Source organism: Ahaetulla prasina, chromosome 13 (assembly GCF_028640845.1).
Source record: "Ahaetulla prasina isolate Xishuangbanna chromosome 13, ASM2864084v1, whole genome shotgun sequence".
Lineage (NCBI taxonomy): Eukaryota > Metazoa > Chordata > Lepidosauria > Squamata > Colubridae > Ahaetulla > Ahaetulla prasina.
The window spans coordinates 22,558,959-22,573,649 of NC_080551.1; the positions used below are offsets into that span (position 1 = coordinate 22,558,959).

Below are 14,691 nucleotides of genomic sequence, written 5' to 3' on the forward strand. Positions count from 1 at the left end.
ACCTTCGAGTTTCTCTCCCGTTGAAATTCTCTTGGGTTTGGAGAAAATTGGTCCTGGTGCTCTCCATATCTCCATGGCTTCTTCTCATCTACCAAGATGCTGGAGATAAACAGCCAGCTGCTGTTTATGTCCCTGGGTGTAACTTGATGCCCAACATCCCCTCCCTCCCTCCCTCCCTCCCTCCCTCCCCATCAATTCCAACAAAGCTGTTTTGCTATTCAGCTGGAGGGAGATTTCCTGGTAGGTTCCACCACAGAGATTTTGAAAAAGGAAGAGAATTCTGTAGCCCTTCTAGGGAGTCAACCATTCCTCTCCATGGCTTCCTGAAAACTTCAGTTTTTACGAGGGGCCTTCAGAAACTTTTGAGCTGGGTCAGGATCTAGCCAATGATGCGGAGAGCCAATTGATCCAGTTTGTATCGATCGACTCTTGTGTCAGATTAGTCCAGAATCTAAATTTCCCTCGGAACGGTGTTTCTGCCAAAGGGCAAAGAAGCATTTGCTCACTTCAAAAGGACAACATGGCACCAGGGTTATCTGGTTACTCGCTTACCTTTGTTGCCCATTAATTAATCCCACTTGCTGGCTTCACAATAATAAGATTCTGACGCATCCAAAGTACCTGCCACCTTTTTCAGTGGGTCTGAGTACCCGATACGTACTCACAAAAACAAGGATGACGACAGCCACGATCTGAAGAGGTAGAAGTTTATTGGAATATAAACATTCAGATAACTTGTTAAGATAGAAAACAAAAAACAAAACAAACCCAATGACAACATATACAGACACTTGCTGGAAGGAAAAAACATCTGAGGTATTTTAGTTATTCACCATCTAGGCTATCACTTTTTTTCTTTTCTTTTCTTTTTTAAATAGTTAAAGAACGAACTACTTCCAAGGCTGCTGTAAATGACCTGATCTTCAGATTCTACTACCTTCCTTCCTTCCTCTTTCTCAGAGGTCTCCAACCTTGGCCACTTTAAGCCTGGAGGACTTCAACTCCCAGAATTGGGGGATTCTGGGGGATTCTGGGAGTTGAAGTCCGCCAGGCTTAAAGTGGCCAAGGTTGGAGACCCCTGCTCTTTCTAACCTCTTGGGAAGGAAAGGAAAAAGAACAGCAGCCAGAAAGGGCTGTGTAGGGTTTGCGTGGGCAGATCCTTCTGGGCCTCCCTACTCTTTCCACTCTCATGGGTCACATCCATCCGACTTCTGGGGCTACCTAAAAGCGCTGGAGCCCGTTTGCCGGACCAAAGGGCAAAAGTGGGGAAAGGCTGGGTAGGGGAGAAAGACCCCGGAAACGTCGGACGGAAGCCCCTTGTGGGTAGTACCCCTGCTTCCTCGGCTGGGATTCCAAGATCAGAGATCCCGAAAGGTTGAGGAGCCAACGGGACCCAAATTAAGATCCTCGGCCAGCAAGCAGGCAGTGGAACAGCCCAGGTTCAAGGTGATGCTTTAGGTATCACCGCTCCCACAACGCCCCAATTCGCCCGCCCCAAGTCGCCACGAAGCCTTTGGATGGCGAGGGGGTGGGAAGGAGGATTTCACCCTCCGAAAAGACGGATCTGTCACTTGGAGACCCTGCCCTTCCTGTCGTCATACTGAAAAGTCCTGAGTGCCATACAATCTTTTAATATCCCGAGTTAGGTAAGGTCAGAGTGAAGGCTCCCTCCCTGGCCGCCAACAATCCCACCCGCTCTCCCCCCCCCAATTGAGACGTACTCTGCTGCTGGCTTACGGACCCCCCCTCCCCAAAATCCCACAGAAGAGAGGAACCCCGCCGCCACCACCACAGTGGGCAGCTCTGAAACCGAAGGGAGGGGGAGGGGGGTCCGTCTTCACAGTCCCAAGAAAAAAAAAAGCGGCAGGCAGAGCAAAAATAACAAAGCCCCCCCTCCCCAATTAACAGAGCCAACGTGTGATGCCACAGCTTATCTGAATGAGGTATATATTTATATTTATATATTTATATATATATTGTTACAAACCCTCCTGAAATCTAGCTCAACCCTTTCCCCCCGCACCCCCCCAAAAAAACCCCTTGGAGAAGAACAAACTCTTTTACTCCCCTGCCTAGATCCCGGTTAGCTGCGCCCGTTGCTAAAAGGAATGAAGGATGCCCCCCACCCCACCCCACCCAGCCCTGGGAAAGCCACTCCAGTGACTCAAACAGCTTTCTCTGCAAGAGATGCAAACTTGGGCGCGGCTGGGACAGGCACAAATTTTTTTTAAAAACACGGGGCCGAGACGTACTGAAGAGACGACAGCAGTGGTGGGAGGTTAATTTTCCCCGAGACGAAGGGGTAAAAAGGGGGCAAAAAAAAAATAAAAATCACACGGGCTTGCAAACTTCCATTGATTTTTACCTTTCCCCAAAAATGGGTTTGATCTCCAAGGCCAAAGTTTGCTATTCAAGAGGGCTTCAGGTGGGGTAAAATTGCTGGAGAGGGGTAAGCGCGATTAAAAATAAATAGTTTAAAAAGCCACAAGTGTTTGGCAAAAGTATTTACCTTGTCATCCCCCTCCTCTCTCTGCTCTTGCCAGCCCGCAAAAACCCTCCCAATTATGGGATGTGCTTTCAAGATGTCTCCTCGGGCAGAGATGGCCGGGGTTTCCTTCAAACCACCGCCAAGGGTTCGGTTTTATAAACTGGGGAGACGGCTGGGATGGTTGTCTGAGCCAGGGGTCTCCAACCTTGGCAACTTTATGACTTGTGGACTTCAACTCCCAGAATTCCCAGAGCCTGGGGGGAGGAGTCAAGAGAGGACTCAATCTGGAATCCTTACGTTGTCACAAACGGTCTAAGTTCAATCCCTCTTAAATTCAGTGAACTCTTTATCTGGCGCCAATTTAGTCCGGACCGTTGATCGACTATAGATTTTTGTGCATAGGCATGAGCAATACATTATCTTGCCTGAAACTTAACTCCTGATTGGCACACCTGATCATAAGCCACTGTTGAATGAGTCATTGGCCTGAGGGGTAAGCCAGGATCCACAAACCCAACTGCTGGGTTTCCTCCACCTGTTATGTACCACAGACCAACAACAGGAGTGCTTAGCATGGAAGTGAGCAACTTCACTCGGCCAAAGACGTAGGGCAATTTTTGGCATGACGGGTTGAGGGCCGAAGCCTAATTTGTAGGAGGGGATTGCTAAAATAGAGACCTTCAGCAAAAAGAAAGCATCAGAGATTTTTTTACTTTTTTTTTTTGCTTTGAAACTCCCATGCTTTGTGGCTCTACCTACTTCCGAAGGGACTCTGGCGTCACACAGGAATTCTGTGAAGGCCTTCTGGCCCTGCATGGCAATCTTAGGCTTAACAAGATGCAGGGAGTGTTTCTCCCCATGCCGGCTTGGGGAATTCTGGGAGTTGAAGTCCACAAGTCGTAAAGTTGCCAAGATTGGAGACCCCCATTCTAAACAAGATGGACAGACGGACGGAAGCACACACTTCCAGAGAAAGTTTAAACAAAGCAGAGGATTCATGCAAGAATCCGACTGGTGGGGGGGGGGGGGGAAGGGACCAAAAAAAAATCTGCTAAAAAAGCCACAAAACGCCAGGAAAGGTTGGCCGATCCTGGACCGCCGATTCTCTTTTCGCCTCTCTTGCCTGCCTGCTTTAATGAGGCGGCTTCATTAACCATGGGGCCTTTGCTATCTATGCCGTCTTTAGCCTGAGGAAGATGGCGGGGTAGAAGAAATGGCCCCCCACGGAGCACCATCTTTGGGCTTCCCGCCTTCCCTTGGAATGGAAGCAGGAAGGGACTTTAGACGTGGCCCCGAGGCAAATTGGGACATGTTTTGGAATTGAATGTTTTCAGTGAGAAAGATGGCCGCTTTCTGGACGGAGGGCCAAGCAGGGCGAAAGGAGGTGCCCCTTACTCTGGTTGCAGATAAGACCCACCAGCAAGAGCTTATCTTGGTCACCACCAGGACCGCAGAATGGCCATTTGGTGCTCTGGTTGACAAGGGCGGGAGATAATATGGGCTGTCCTTCTTGCAATCTAGGCCTCTTGCCTGTCCGGAGGTGGGTGGGTGGGTGGGTGGGGGAGAATGCGTGTGTGCTAAAGCAGGGGTCTCCAACCTTGGCAACTTGAAGACTTGTGGACTCCAACTCCCAGAATTCCTCAGCCAGCAAAGTCCACAAGTCTTCAAGTTGCCAAGGTTGGAGACCCCTGTGCTAAGGGATATGGGACAAGCCTTTGGCATGTCCACCCCTTGATATGCAAAGGCCAATTCACACTTATCTATGGATTCGCTTCAAGGATTTTTCTTGCTCGGTTGAGGAAAACCTGGGTGGGCTGCCCACAACTCGCCGATAGGAAGGCAGGACTGGGAAAGGGAGGGAGGGGAGACCAAGGTGATGGGTATTATGCAAGATATTCTGACCCGTGTTGGGTAGAATCTGGGCTGTCCCAAGTATCATTTTTCTCGTAATTTCTCCTCCCACGGCTGCATAGCAACCAAGAGAATCCGTTCAGGGGCTGCGTGGCTAAAACGATTGTCCACTCGGATGGAATGAAGCCGGTTGGCCAGAGAAGAGGAAAAAGAAGAAGAAGAAGATCCTTGAAAGACCGGTTTAAAAATCGAAACGGAGGGATCCAGCCCCTCATTACTGGCCACCTTGTGGGGGGGGGGGGGTTTCTCGGCAAGCTTTTGGGAGATCACCGATTCCTCAAACTTGACCCATTTTGAGTGCTTTTCGGATACACCAGAATTATAACTCGCGTCTTGTTAGGAATTCTGGAATTCCTGCACATTTAGAAAGCACAATGCTGTAGAGTAATGTTTCTCAATTCAGCAACTTTAAGAGGAGTGGAATTCAACTCCCAGAATTTCCTGGCCAACCGGCTGGGGAATTCTTGGAGTTGAAGTCCATTCTTCTTAAAGTTGCCAAGGTTGAGAAACACTGCTGTAGTAGAAGGGAGGAAAAGCCCTTTTCTGGGTTAAGGAGGGAAAAAAAAAAAGGAATTAACCTGCCACCAATGCTGAGTTCTCTCTCAGACCCGAGGCGGTTTGTGCCAAGTGCTTCCCTGGCCGACTATCAAACCTCCATTCCTTCAAGCCAGGGGGAAAGTTTTGTTCCTCTTTTGCTTTTTCTCTCTCTTTCCCTCCCTTCCTCTCTTGTTTGGTGTCTCTTTGGTGCTACAATATATAAAATTTAAACTAAAAAGCAGTCGACGAGACATATAAAAAGAAGCTTTTAACATACGCAAATCCTTCCAGAAGAGGCGGAAAAACAAAACATCAGGAAAAAAAAAAACCCAACCCACCCAACAACACAGCAATAAGTACATTTTTTTTTTTTTGAGGTATTTCATCTGCTCGAGAGAAGCTGTCGCAATTCTGTAGGATGACTGAGTTTGACCAGGATGGGACGTTTTCCCTTAAGGTGAAATGCTGCTCAGCTGAGCAGAGAGCGGCTATATTTAAAAACAACCAATGGAGAAACCAAGATGATCTCAGTTGGGTTTGAGAGAAACAACCAACCAAGAAACCAAGATGATCTCAGTTGGGTTTGAGGGAAACAACCAACCGAGAAACCAAGACAATCTCAGTTGGGTTTGAGGGAAACAACCAACCAAGAAACCAAGATGATCTCAGCTGGGTTTGAGGGAAACAACCAACCAAGAAACCAAGACGATCTCAGTTGGGTTTGAGGGAAACAACCAGCCGAGAAACCAAGATGATCTTAGTTGGATTTGAGGGAAGTTGGATTTGAGGGAAAATGATTGCACTGGTGGGGAGAGGGGAGGAAAAACAGAACCTAGTTTTCAGCACATCCTGGTTTCAGGAGAACATCACAGGCTACAGAGCTGGGATTCATCGCCAGAAAAGCTCACAAAACAGCCCGTTCTCTCTTCATTTGAGAAAACGGATGGGGTTCTACGTGGGATTCTGCAAAGGAAGCCATCAAGACCGATGCTCTCTATGCACCCACTTTTGCTCAAGGCAAACCCTCAAACTCTTGTTCTGCCCTCGCTGTTAATTTTTCGATCGGTGGGATTTTCCTTCCCGTTTATTCCTCCGCTTGGGTCCAAAAACAGGAAGGACGAAGCAAAGAAACCCAGCGTCTTCACAGGAGCTTCTGGCAGGAGTGTGAGACCTTCTGCTGCAGGTTAAGACCGGAGGCGGTTCCCGAAATAGGCCGCCCAGCTCTCTCTGCTGTTTACATCTCAGGTTTTTCTTCTTCTTTTCTTTTTTAAAAAAGAAGCCCGCTACGATTTAATGGCTGCAAGTGAAGGTCCCGTCCTGAAGAAGGAACGGATTGTGCTGAAATGGTTCTTCAAGCAAACTCGGGAAATGGCAGGGAGTCCGAGAGATGGAAGGATAAAAGGGGAGCGGTCTGCGAGGTAAGGATGCCAAGCAAGGATAGTAAGAGGGGAATTCAGACATTTTTCTCCTGCCTTCGGGTGGGGGGTGGGAGTGGGGGGTGAGGGGTGAGGGGAGGATTGTCAATACACGGCAGTCATATTTGGAAAGGGAGAAAAGGAATGAGAGAGAGAAAGAAAGAGAGAGAAAGAAAGAAAGAAAGAAAGAAAGAAAGAAAGAAAGAAAGAAAGAAAGAAAGAAAGAAAGAAAGAGGAAGAGCACGAAAGCCCCTTTAGACTTCCAAGGTTGGGGGAAAAAAACAACCACAGGTATTTTTGTCAGGGCCTTTCGCCACCCTAACCCTGGCAATGGTCAGTCATCTACAAAATCGCTTAGCCTCTCCGGAGAATCCCTGATTGAAACACGCCTCGTGTCCCCTTCCCCACCCCTCCCTTCCCCTCCCCACCCACCCCTAATCTTCACTGAGGACACAGCAAGACCTGAAAAAAAAAGGCTTTAAAAAGCCAGCGAGGTCCATCCGGATGGGAAACTCGCCAGCACAGAGACAGCGGCTCCTCTCCACGGCTGGCCTAGAGGCAGGAGGTGCTCCTTGGGGCCAGGTCGACAGGGGAGGGGATAGGGACTTCTCCTGGGGACAGAGGAGCCGTTCTCGAGGCTGGAGAGCGAGCCCGCCGGGACCCTCAGAGAGACCAGCTGGTGGAGGGCTCGGCGCTGGGGGTGCCTCTGGAGGAGGTGGGGCTGGGAGAGTTGCTGCTTGCCCCGCCGCTGGTGCTCTGGGTGTTGGAGCCGGCAAGGAGGTGGACGACGGGCTTCTGAGCGAAGAGGACGCCTGTCGGGTGGGAAGAGGAGGAAGAGGAGGAGAGTTAGTTGACCACTTGAAGCAGCTCAGCAAGTGACCAAAGTTTGGGAGAAACAGAAAGGAGGAGTCACAAATGTGCTTTTCCAAAAGGTTATTGGACTTTCTTGGGGTTTTCCCTTGAAAATGTTTCACTTCTCATCTGAGATGAGACTTTTAGTTCACAGCCTTTGAGCTATGCAATTTGGGATGAACACCCTTAGAATGGGGTGGGAGTAGGAATGGATTTCCGGGGGGGGGGGGGATTGCAGACTGCAGGAACCATTTGCACCACTCAAAGTGACCCTGAGGAGACAGATAAACCTCCAAGTGCTTCAAGACTCTCAAAAAGGAGGCAAAGGACCAGCTGTCTGCAAGGAATATAAATCTTTCCCTTCCCCACCATCCAGTCAGAGCTAAAGAAGCTTCTTGGATGAGAAGAGAAACGCCTTCAAAAGAAAAAAACCAGCAAGTCCAGTTGCCTCCTGAAAAAAGCACCTTTGGGACAACCAGGACCTGGAGGACTGAGAATCTCTACGGACTTCTCATCCAAGAAGCTTCCTCAGAGTTTCTTTCTACCGCCCAAGATCTTGTTTGGAGCATTGAAAAGAGCTTCGATGGTCCATCTATTGCAGGGTTTTTCTTCTCTATCTTGGCAACTGAAGAAGCTTCTTGGACGAGAAGTGAAACATTTACAAGGAGAGAACAAACAAATAAGGAAGTCCAGGTTTTTTTTGGGGGGGGGGAAACATCTTTGGGGCAACCAAGACCTGGAGGATTGAGAATCTGCATAGGTACAAAATAGAGAGATTGGACCAAATTCCTTTCCATCCCAGGATGGGAGTTTCGCAGCTCTGCCAAAGGGAAGGGCAGCAGGTGAGGCACCTTCTCCCCATTTGGCCCTATTTTTTCCTGGACTCCCATCAACGGCCTGTCAGTAACCGAAGGAGGACCTGCCCATTGTCCAGGTATTCCTCATCCAGGTTCTTCTGGAGTCACTGATGGTGTTTGTAAACTCGGTGGGAGAAGATGTGCTATGGACCAGGGGTCTCCAACCTTGGCATCTTTAAGAGTTGTGGACTTCACAACTCCCAGCAAAGCTGGCTGAGGAACTCTGGGAGTTGAAGTCCACAAGTCTTAAAGTTGCCAAGGTTGGAGAGCCCAGCTATGGACCGTCCAAAACCTCAACTCAGTTCCTGGTCAAAAGGAACTGGTGGAAAGATCCTTTGCCAGTTGGGACACCAGGCAAAGGTGGACAACCCTACGCCTGCCAGAAGCACCTCACCGGGTGTAGCCAGATGGACCAGTCACTAGTGGAGCTAGTAGGTCAATATTTCTCCATCTTGGCAACTTTAAGGTGTGTGGATATCAACTGGCTGGCTGGGGAATTCTGGAAGTCCACACGTCTTAAAAAGTTGCCAAGGTTGAGAGAAACAGTGCAGTAGATGGACCATCAAAACTCTTGTCGATGCTCCCAACAAGACCTGAGTGGTGGGAAGGAGAAACTGCATCTTCCAGAAGGAAACCTGTTCTGTCCTCCCTCGCCTCCGTCCGAATGATGGCTTTATTAGCTGTCACTATCAGCTCTGGCAGCAGAATAGCCAGTGTCTGCCAAGAGCCTCCGTTATCTTCCACGACGCTGGTGAGTTACTCAGAAACAAACTTCAGCTCGTAATCAGTGGATTTGCCTGTTACAAAGAGGCATAGCAGCCCTTGCTGCCTTTATATCCTGTGGGGTGTGGCTCCATGACTCAGCACTTCCTAGGCCTGCCTCACCCCTGCTTCTGTTATTCCCTCCTCTCCTGCCTACGAAACCTAGGGTTCAACCAAGCCTGATTGCTGTCAGCGGGGTCTGCAGGCGTGGCCTGGGGTGTGTGTGGGAAGAGTCAGAGGATGGAGGCCTCGTTATCTCTTCCACCTGGCCTGTTTCTGGCTCCTGAAGCTGAGCCAGGCAAGCCGGTGCTCCTGAGGTAAGTCCTGACGGCCCTTCCCCCTCACTGTCCAAGTCACTTTCTGGCAGCAGGCCCGGCTCGGGGGACGCAGACACAATACTACCCTTCCGTGCCTCTATGCCCAGAAGGGATCCCTGGTCTGAAAGCCCCCCTTTGCAGTACCTTTGATCCAGGGGTGGGCTTCACATAATTTAACAACCGGTTCACCCAGAATCAAAAACGTGAGAGCGCGAGGGCGTGCACATGCGCGCTGTGTCAAAAGCATGGTGACTGTATAAGATGGGATAGCGCCGGGGCAGGCCCAGCCGCTGGCCGTAACTACCGGTTTGCCTGAACCGGCTGAATCCCACCCCTGCTTCGGTCCCCATGTGCTGGGAATAAGAGTGAGAGAGATGGCAACTGTCAACCCCAAAGAGGTGGCTTGGGGTTGCTTCCCTGCACCCCCAACTCCAATTTCAACCCCTGGGCTTACTCCCAAATGCTCTCACCAGCATAAATTGTGCCGTTGATTTCCACTGACATGTTGATGCTGCCGAAACCAGAAGGGGTCCAGTTTAAAGCTGCTGCGGCTGCTGGATCTGACTTATCTTCTGTAGAGGGAGAGGGAGAGAGAGAAAGGGAGAGAGAAAGAAAAGCAGAAAAACTAAGGAGGGCTGATTGAGGCTTGTAACTTATAGAACTGCTTATCTACTCTTTAAAAAAAAGTTCATCCTTGGTCTCTTTCCTGCCTTCTACAACTCGCTGCTCACTCCAGGAGTTTGATTCTGAGTGGCTCAAGGTTGACTCAGCCTTCCATCCTTCCGAGGTGGGTAAAATGAGGACCCAGGTTGTTGTGGGACAAGAGGCTGACTCTGTAAACTGCTTAGAGAGGGCTGTAAAGGGCCGTGAAGCAGTATGTAAGTCTAAGTGCTATTGCTACTTTCCTTCCTTCCTTCCTTCCTTCCTTCCTTCCTTCCTTCCTTCCTTCCTTCCTTCCTTCCTTCCTTCCTTCCTTCCTTCCTTCGTCCTAAGGCTCCGTATGGATTTAAAACAAAATACTGAAATTAGTAATAAGAATCCTTCCCATGGAAAACTATGGTTGTTCCACCAAATAAAACCATGATGAAACGGAGCAGAGCCGACACCGGATTGGAGCAAGCGGGAGGGTCAGAGACCGTAGTGCTGCCCGAGTGGGCTCACCTCGGCCGTTGATCTTAATCTTCATGGGCAGCTGTCGGGCCATGCTGAAGAGGTTCCTCTGAAAGGCCTGCTGGACAAAGCGCTGTTCTTCCTCCGTCATCCGGGCCATCTTCTCCGCCGGTTCTCCGGATTCCAGCCGTTCCTTCAACTGTTCCAAGGTGGCCGTTCTGGTGGCTGCTGCCACGGCTACGGTGGCCTGCTGGTTGGCCAAGCTCACAGGCATGGTGAGGCGATTTGGCGTGGAGGTGGTCAAAGTCAGGCCATCGCCTGCAGTGGGGGGAGGGGGGGAGGGGGAGAGAGAAGTTCTCAGGACCTTCCAGAAGGTATCCTTCTGGGGAGAAGCAGCTCGGATCCCTCAATGAACAAGCAACCATGAAACCAACAGGCCACGCTTTATCCTGGGTTATGAAGATGGGCCTGACATGGGCAACAAAATCTGCCCTGGAGATAGCCGAGGACTCAGGATGGGGATGGCCAACATGAAGTCTCTAAAATGACATTCTGCCAGTTTGTGGACTTCAACTCCTACAATTCCCCAGCCAGAATGGAATTCTGGGTGTTGAAGTCCACAAGTCTTAAAGTTGACACGGTTGGATGCCTTTGCTTTAGGGCAGAGGTCTCCAACCTTGGCAACTTTAAGCCTGGCGGACTTCAACACCAGAATTCCCCAGCCAGCTTTGCTGGCTGGGGGATTCTGGGAGTTGAAGTCCGCCAGGCTTAAAGTTGCCAAGGTTGGAGACCTCTGCTTTAAGGTAAATCCCAGAAGAGATAAATGCAGGGGTGCCTAACAAGGATAGACTCCTAATAACTCCTAATAACTACACAGAACAACTAGAGATTTCTTGCCAGGCATCCAAAATCTACTATATTTCCCACTGCAGTTTCTTAAAGCTTCATGACTTCTCCGTTTAGCATCCTCCCACCTGCCCTAAAATCCTGGATTAACCCCGATCGGATGCAGCCCTGCTCGGCTTTCTTTTTTTTAAAAAACCCAGCCAAGACTGGTTAGGTGCTTAATAGTTTAAGAAAATAACACTAATAACAGTACTAGTAATAACAACGACAACAAAAATAAGAATCATACATTTTAAGATCATCATCGTACATTTTAAGAAGATACTTGGTTGATACCTAGGATGCTGGCAACAACCCGTAACAACCGTCAGCACCAGCCAATGATATTTGTGATACATTTTTAAATGTTCACTTGACTGAGTTTCATCTTTAACGAATAAGAGATAATAACAACAGCAACAACAAAACTATTACAATAACGATGATAATGATGGTAATAAAATACATCACAAAATTGCAGCTTCCTGCAATAACACCAGTGGAACTGCAAAAATCTGTGCTACTCGGAACATTGCACATCTTAAGAAGGTACTTGGTTGATACCTAGGATGCGGGCAGCAACCGGTATCAGCCGTTAGCACCAGTCAATGGTATTTGTGATGCATTTTTGAATGTTCAATTGACTGAGTTTCATGTTTAATGAATAAAGTTAACAACATCATCAACAACAACAACAATAATAATAATAATGCGGCTTTGGCTGACCTTTCCTGAGAGGGCCTGCTGAAGACAGGTGGGGGTTGCTAGTTGTGCTGCTGGGGGTGAGGCTAACAAGGGGGAAGCGGATCTTGGGGGGACACAGGAGCGAAGGCGGTCCCGGGGTCGCGGGGGAGAAGCTGAATAAGGGGGAGCTGTAACTGGGCCGCCGGCCTTCCCTCCTGTTGCCGTCGATGGCGGCCTGCAGCTCAGCAGGCGAGCTTAAGGACTTCTTCTCACATTCGTAGGCATAGAGGTACTTCATATACCTGGGGAGAGAAACAGAAAAGGCTCAGCTGGGTCAGGAGGTGCAAGAGAAGGAGATGTAGTGGCAACGCAGCTTGCTAAATGCAGGACAAAAAGAGGCAGAGCCTGGGGGGAGGAGTTGAGAGAGGAAGCAGCCTGGAATCCTTACATTGTCACAAACGGTCTAAGTTCAAACTCTCTTAAATTCAGTGAACTCTTATCTGGCACTAATTTAGTTCACTATGTGCCACAGACCAACTACAGGATTGCTTAGCATGGAAGTGAGCAACTTCACTTGGCCGAAGACGTAGGGCAATTTTTGGCATGACAGGTTGAGGGCCGAAGCCTAATTTGTAGGATTAGGTTGTAGGTTACTAAAATTTGTAGGTTGCTAAAATAGAGACCTTCAACAAAAAGAAAGCACCAAAGATTGTTTTTTGCTTTGAAACTCCCATGCTTTGTGGCTCTACCTACTTCCGAAGGGGCTCTGGTGTCATCCAGGGATTCTGTGAAGGCCTTCTAGTCCTGCATGGCAACCTTAGGCTTAACAAGTTGGAGGCAGTGTTTCTCCTCATGCTGGCTGAGGAATTCTGGGAGTTGAAGTCTTAAAGTTGCAAAGTTTGAGAGACACTGCCAAGATGGGCGAATCCACGTACTCCACCTATGAGCCATGGTGGTGCAGTGGTTAGAGTGCAGTACTGCAGCCTACTTCTGCTGACTGCCAGCTGCCTGCAATTTGGCAGATCGAATCTCCCCAGGCTCAAGGTTGACTCGAGCCTTCCGTCCTTCCGAGGTCAGTAAAATGAGGACCCAGATTGTTGGGGGCAAGAGGCTGACTCTGTAAAACCACTTAGGGCTGTAAAGCACTATGAAGTGGTATATAAGTCTAAGTGCTATTGGCCTTCCGTCCGTCCGTCCGTCCGTCCTTCCTCCCCTCCCCTCCCTTCCTCTTCCTTCCTTCTCTCCTCTTCTCTCCATCCCATGGTGGTGCAGTGGCTAGAATGCAGTACTGCAGGCTAACTCTGCCACAGTCTGTAGTTCGATCCTGATGGACTCAAAATTGACTCAGCTTTCCATCCTTCCAAGGTGGATAAAATGAGGACCCAGATAAACCACTTTGAAAGGGCTGTAAATAAAGCTCTGTGAAGCGGTATATAAGTGCTATTCCTTCCTCCCTCCCTCCCTCCCTCCTCCCATGGTGGCACAGTGGCTAGAATAGCAATAGCACTACCCCTTCAGAGTGCTTCATAGGTGTTTTTTTTTAATTTACATTTATATCCCGCCCTTCTCCGAAGACTCAGGGCGGCTTACATTGTGTAAGGCAATAGTCTTCATCCATTTGTATATTATATACAAAGTCAACTTATTGCCCCCCCAACAATCTGGGTCCTCATTTTACCTACCTTATAAAGGATGGAAGGCTGAGTCAAACTTGGGCCTGGTGGGACTCGAGCCTGCAGTAATTGCAAGCAGCTGTATTTAATAACAGGCTGTCTTACAGCCTGAGCCACCCACGGCCCAGGTGAGATTCGATCTGCTGAACTGCAGCTAGCAGTCAGCTGAAGTAGCCTGCAGCACTGCACTCTAACCACTGCACCACCTCGGCTCTTAAGCGAGGGCTGTAAAGCACTGTGAAACGGTATCTAAGTGCTATTGCTGTTCTCTAGAGATGGTACTTTAGTATTCTGGGCTGAAGGTAAGCAGACACTACACTGAAGCAAGTAGAACGTAAAAAGTTTAGAACAGGAGTGTCCCACCTTGGCAACTTTTAAGACTTGTGCACTTCAACTCCCACATGGGACCGAAGGCATCTGACTCTTCTTCCTGGAAGGCCCATCATCCCCAGCCCTGCCAGCAACTTACTGGGTGCGAAGTGTAAATGCTGCACTGGTGATGGAGGTGGGGAGGTTAAGGCCTTTGGTGATCTCCCTCCAGATTTTCTTGTTGATGATCTCCACCAAGCCTCCTTTCTCGGTCACCAGCTTGTACAGCATGTAGAGGTCCAGGATCTGCTTGGCCATGATTGGGATGCGACTGATGGGTGTCCCTGAACGACAACACGGGAGGGAAGAGAAAGAATGAAAAAAAAAAGACAAAACATTAGCAGGAGTCCTTCTACCTTGAACCACTTCTACATCCCACGCAGAGCGCTTCGTTTCCTTCCACGAAAGGATATATTTTCCACCGGGACTTTAGACTTGATCCCTTTAACCTTCACGGCTTTTATTCGAGGCAAATCTAAGGAAGCATCATCTAACTGTATTCCCCATCTTTCTTTGTTTCTTTCCATCCCGGTTATCAAAACGGTACGTTCCAGATGAGGAGACTCCGAGTTTGGCAACTTTAAGACTTGTGGACTTCAACTCCCAGAATTCCCCAGCCCGGGAATGCTGGGAATTGAAGTCCAAAAGTCTTAAAGTTGCCAAGCTTGGAGACCCTTGTTCAAAAAAAACTCCAAAAAACAAACAAAACAAAACCAAAAAAAAAAAACACCAAAAAACCCACCCCCATCACTTCTCATCTTGGGAACGTTAATATGGGTGGACTTCAATTCCCAGGATTCCCTAGGACTGTGATGGCGATGGTGGCACATG

At 49.0% G+C, this 14,691-nt stretch overlaps 1 protein-coding gene across 1 annotated transcript in view; it reads right to left on the reverse strand.

Moving 5' to 3' along the window:
* Positions 1–693: 693 nt before the first annotated feature.
* The window catches only part of ARID3B (AT-rich interaction domain 3B), a 41,504-nt gene continuing 27,506 nt past the window's right edge, over positions 694–14,691 (reverse strand). The window contains exons 5-9 of the mRNA XM_058156672.1: positions 13,961–14,144; positions 11,861–12,120; positions 10,301–10,567; positions 9,610–9,711; positions 694–7,163 (exon numbers count right to left, since the gene is read on the reverse strand). Of these exons, the coding sequence (XP_058012655.1) occupies positions 7,015–7,163; positions 9,610–9,711; positions 10,301–10,567; positions 11,861–12,120; positions 13,961–14,144 (962 nt within the window). The 3' untranslated portion in view covers positions 694–7,014. The remainder of the gene's footprint in view (positions 7,164–9,609; positions 9,712–10,300; positions 10,568–11,860; positions 12,121–13,960; positions 14,145–14,691) is intronic.